The 5094-nt window shown below is 43.1% G+C and overlaps 1 protein-coding gene across 1 annotated transcript; it reads right to left on the bottom strand.

The window, feature by feature from the left end:
- Positions 1-1492: 1492 nt before the first annotated feature.
- Positions 1493-4738, bottom strand: LOC127464205 (protein FAM171B-like). Its single transcript, XM_051774451.1, is given in 3 exon segments — positions 1493-3075; positions 3078-4180; positions 4451-4738. Coding segments are annotated over 3 exon segments (1587 nt in total). The 5' UTR covers positions 4708-4738; the 3' UTR covers positions 1493-2848.
- Between the last annotated feature and the right edge of the window lie 356 nt (positions 4739-5094).

Here is a 5094-nt window from a genome sequence, read left to right on the forward strand (position 1 = left end):
GATGTGGCTCTCCTTGTGCAAGAGCTGACAGCTCAGAGAAGTGCCTTGGGAAGAACTGAGACGTAATTCTTGCAAACATTTGTGTTCTTCAAAAAATCACTTCAGTGATTCCTATAAATTTGTACGTTGAAGTCATATACAGAAAATCACTAGTTTGACCACGAATACAAATTTCATTGTGATATTCTGTCTTTTCCATGTTACACATACTGTCTGGTTATCTGTGGAATTAAAAATTTTAGAGCTCAGTGGAGTCAAACTCCTTTTTTAAATGATCTAAACCCAAAAAGAATTTTAGTCACAGGTTCTTCCAGTGCATAAATTCCAACATGCAGCTGGAACATGAAGACTCAACACATTCTGTAAATACTGAATATAAATCATAATTATAAGAATTTTAGAGTTGGATTTCCAATCTTTTTTCTTTGATGACCAGATATCCTGGTGCAGAACAAGAACAATGGAGTGCCAAACTTCCTTCCTTTGAACTCACAAATAAAGCCATTTACAGTAGTCCATATTTTTTAATGATACAAGTGAGTTTGAGAAATTCAGTCTTTTTGGTATATACAATGAAAAAAATGCATTAAAAAAAATCTGAAATTTCAAGTAGAGACACATGAATTTAATATTAACTCCTCAAAACTATTAGCTTGTCAAGGATTTTCTGTTATGTGCAACAGAATATATAATAGTCTCTTTTTGAAAAGGGAGCCACCAGAACCGATGCAAACAGGGCAATATTGAACCTCAAAAGTCACAGCAGCTTTCAGAAGAAATGTGCATATATAAATCTATTCCTAATAATGTATATAACAAAGCAAGGGATGAAAATATCAGTATCTGGGGCTAGAGAGTCATACACAAAGTCCAATGAAACTGCATATTAAAAAAAAAAGTATTGTGAAAATGTATTTTGTATAGAACAATTGAATTCCAGTTACCTAAAAAGAGAACCAAAGGCATGCTGATATGACAAGCCATCTTCACCTCTGAAGTAGATGAACTGTATAATTAAATCAGATTCTTTAGGCCATTTAATTACACACTGTTTGCACACCTAACTCAAACTTATTTCACATTTTCATACTTGGAACTCAACAGGAACATTTCTTTCATGGAGCAACTACACACCAGAAGCTGGATTGATGCATTGCTAGTACCATCCTGGTTACCTTCCATATTCTTCTAGAAACAACAGCAGACCACTTGACAATCCCAACATAACAGACATATTTCACATTAACATTTCCTGAGTAAATATTCCCAGAAGCCCAGCTGCATAGGATACTCCCTAACTCTTGAGTGTACTACAGGGCAGACAACCCAGCACATCTCACCCCACAATTCACATAAAGGCATTCTGTGTTTGGGTCTTGGTACAGAAGTTTAACCAAGCTATAAGGGAAATATTCATAAAGTTTTCTTTAGGATGATTTTTAATCAAACTGCCAAAGCCAAAATGCTGGAACTTATCAGGGAAACAGCTTCAAAGCCACAGAAATACATCCTGTATACTACATGAAGCACATTAAGAGATACATCTACTTTTCTGTTAGCCAAAGCTGAAATGATCACTTTGACAAGATGAACATTAAAAATAAAGAATATTCTGATGGCCTTTCCTTCCTCTATACATATCTTTGTTACAATTCATGCATTCATGACTTTTGGTAAATTTAACTCTAAGATGAGCCATAAGTAGTATTTATATTGCATTATAGACCAAATTTTGCCATCTGCTCTCATGCTCATAACCCTCCCCCCAACTTTAAAGACTGTTTAACTCCTCTGCAAACCTAGACAAAAGCAGCTCAGGCTGGCAAAATGTAGGCACATAAACCTCCAGTGATCTTCCATCATTCTGAACATAAAATAAAAAGCAATGCTGCCAAACTTTCCTGATAAAGAAACTATTTCAAAGGTGTTGGTTTGTCTAAACTTGCACACTTTTTCATCATGGGACCAACCTTTCTCTTATAAATAAGTAGGGATTCAAGATTGTGGGGCACAGCTGGCCCAACAGCATGCAGATTTGAACTGGCAAAGAAGCCAAAACAAGACACTGGGATCAGCAGCAGCTGCAGCTCCAAATGCTACCAGAACCAGTCCCTTCCTGCTGGACGTGGACACCTCCCAGTAGATCTCAGTCTTCGACCTCCAGGGTTCATAACAAAGCAGATGGGAAACACCTCAGACAGCGGGGACCAGGAACTGCAGCGGCCACAGACCTCGTGCACTGCCCCTTTCTGCCACTGCTGCGTGGAATTTGCACATGGATGGGCACACAGGGAGGGCAGGAATGCCACAGAGCTCCGCTGAGAAATCCAGCAGAGCTCCTCTGCTGGTGTCGCTCGGGACCGACAGATGGAACGTTTTACGTTATACAAAGAAGTAGCAGACGGATCCCTAGAAAAGTTCACATATAAAATACTGTACAGATGGTCACATGGGTTAGGAACAAGGCTGAGGAATGGCTTTAACTAGGCTACCAATGCATTAGCAACAAGTACAAAAAAAATTAAAGCATGTGCCTACATTTCTCGCTGTGCATTCCCAGGGGTGTATCCAAGAATGACGGGCTAATTAAAATGTGGGCCTTCTCCACACTGCCAGTAAAATTAGGAAATGCAAAATTTTAGTGGTAGCATTTCCCTGTTTTCAATTCACGTTGAATATCAATTGCCCACTTGAAGTTTAGTAACTCAATCTGTACGTTACAAAAATGAAACTTTTCTTGATACTAGAAAGCAACATTTTCCTTGTAAACCCAACACTGTAGAATTACAGAAGCAGCCAAGAGGTCAACGACTAGCAGGGAGAGCAACAGCACAAAGCACATTGTGTTTTAATTTATAGGAATAAGCGGCCTCTCCTCTCTTTTCTTCCAGATATTGGTTTTGCTATCTCTTTTTGTGAGAGGTGGTCTATCCCTTTTTTTAGCAGAAAGGATACCAGATTCATGACTTCCTGATACAGATTTTTTTCTTAGACCTTCCTCATCATGCTGTTCTACAACTGGTCCATTCCCTCCTTCCATAATGTGCCTCACAGCCTGGTCCTCTGGAGTGCAGTGGTCCCACTTTCACTGCTACTCAGATCCAGATCTTCCAAGTAAAGAATCTTAGAATGTGGCATACTTTTAATGAAAGTTTTCTCTCTCTCCAGTTTCCTGCTAGGATGATGCTCATTCATGTCCACACCAGAGTCCAGACTGGTATCATTACTCTCTGTTTTTCTGCCTTTTTTCAGATCTATGAAAGAATGCCTCACTTGAGCTATTGGTTTCCCGTCCAAGGACAGAAACCACGCTCGAGGGTGTGGAGATGGTTTTCTTTTGGAGAGTTCCAGCAACGTTTGTTCTGAAATTCCTCGGAGTTCTGATGAAAACGGAGTCATTACAACTGCTTCGTTCAACGTCCCGGGAACAGAGACAGACTCCAGCAAGCTGTTGGTGTAGCGGCTCCAGCTGGGGGTTTGGGAAGGTAGGCCCTCTTCCCCATCCAGGGCACTGCTCTCATCCCTGCAGGCAGCAGGCTGGGGGTGGGAATGCCCTGGCATTTTCGGCAGTGTCTGCATGTAACTGTCCCGGTCCATGGGCTCCATCATGGGGCCATACACCAGCTGCCCTTTCCTTGGCAAAGTGGCTGATTTAGCAGGATGCAGTTGTTCCGGGAAGTGGAAAAGGTCAGAGGGCTGAAGAATAGCAATAGGTTGATTGTAAATATGCATGAGATGTTCAGGGATATGGGAAAGCCCATACATCTCCTCTTTCACTGAAAGGTACCTGTTTGGGTCTGGAATGTCCTGGGGAGCCTGGGAAATAGCACTGTTACTGAGCTTTGGCTGCTGTAAATGCCTCACTCCAGCACTAGGCTCCAGTGAATGGGTTGAACTTCTGGACTGGCCAGTCTGACAGGATGACTGGTAAGAAGCATCCTCAGTGTAGATTTTAAAGTTGTCCCATGATTTTCCATCTTCTGTGTCTGTGGACACCCTTCTCGGAGGGCTGTACGAGGAAATCTTCGGTGTGTACAACTGGGAGTTATCCTCCAACTTTAAAGAGCCTTTGACAGCGTTGATGTGATTTATGTGAGTTGTTGATGTTGTCTGGTCTCTTTTGATGACCTCCAGCTTAGTCGTATTTTTCTCCTTCTTTTGTGTCTGATGACATTTATCCCTATGCAAAAGAGATGCAAAGTGACTGCAGAGCACACTAGGAAATATTAGACTGTTCACTAACAAAGCTGAAGACTGCATTTTGATTAAAAAATTACAGTGTAATGTGACATCACAAACTTAACATGAAGTTCCGTAATAACAGGAATTTTTTAAGAAATATTAGGCTACACATTATTGCTAATGAAACAAGTCTCAACTTCAAAAGACTATTTTATCAACCTTAAATTCCCTTCCTGATGAGCTTACTAGAGCTTCTCTTTTTGCTTACCTGCAGTAACAGAGAAGAACAGCAAAAAATCCGACGATGATGACAACAGTACCTCCCAGTATGGCCGTAAGGAACACTGTGTGATAGGCTGTTATGTCCTTGGAAACTGCACTAATAATGGATTCTAGATTGTCAAACAAAACCAAACAAGAATTAGATCTCAAAAACAAGTAATTCCATTTGATGGGCAGAGCTGTAGCTAATAAATTGAACTGTCCTTTTCCAGTGATTTTGAGTTCCATTGCCTCTATGCTCATCCTTCCCTTTTCACCTTGCTATTTCAGCAAACTAGAAAATATACAGTGGTTACAAAATAATGCACCTTCAAAGCCCGGCATGGCGAGCAGCCCCAGGGCAGCGGAGGAATATTGCGGGGGGCCGGCGGCTCCCGCGGCTCCGGCAGCTCCGGCGGCAGCACCGCCCGCCCACGGACGTGCCGGGGCGGGGCCCGCGGCGGGCGGGGCCGCTGGGAGGGGAGGGGAGGCCGCGGGGCCGCCTCACGCCCCGGTAGCGGGGGGATTGCTCGCCGTGCTCGGTTCCTTTCAGCCCCCCGAGGAGCGGCGGCGTTCGCGGCGGTCCCAGCGCTCGCTGCCGAGGGCAGGGCGCGTGTGGCGGCCCCGGCGTTGCGGGGCCGGCGCTGCCTG

This window comes from Manacus candei, unplaced genomic scaffold, assembly GCF_025592945.1.
Source record: "Manacus candei isolate 608988 ecotype Guabito, Panama unplaced genomic scaffold, ASM2559294v1 h1tg000199l, whole genome shotgun sequence".
NCBI lineage: Eukaryota > Metazoa > Chordata > Aves > Passeriformes > Pipridae > Manacus > Manacus candei.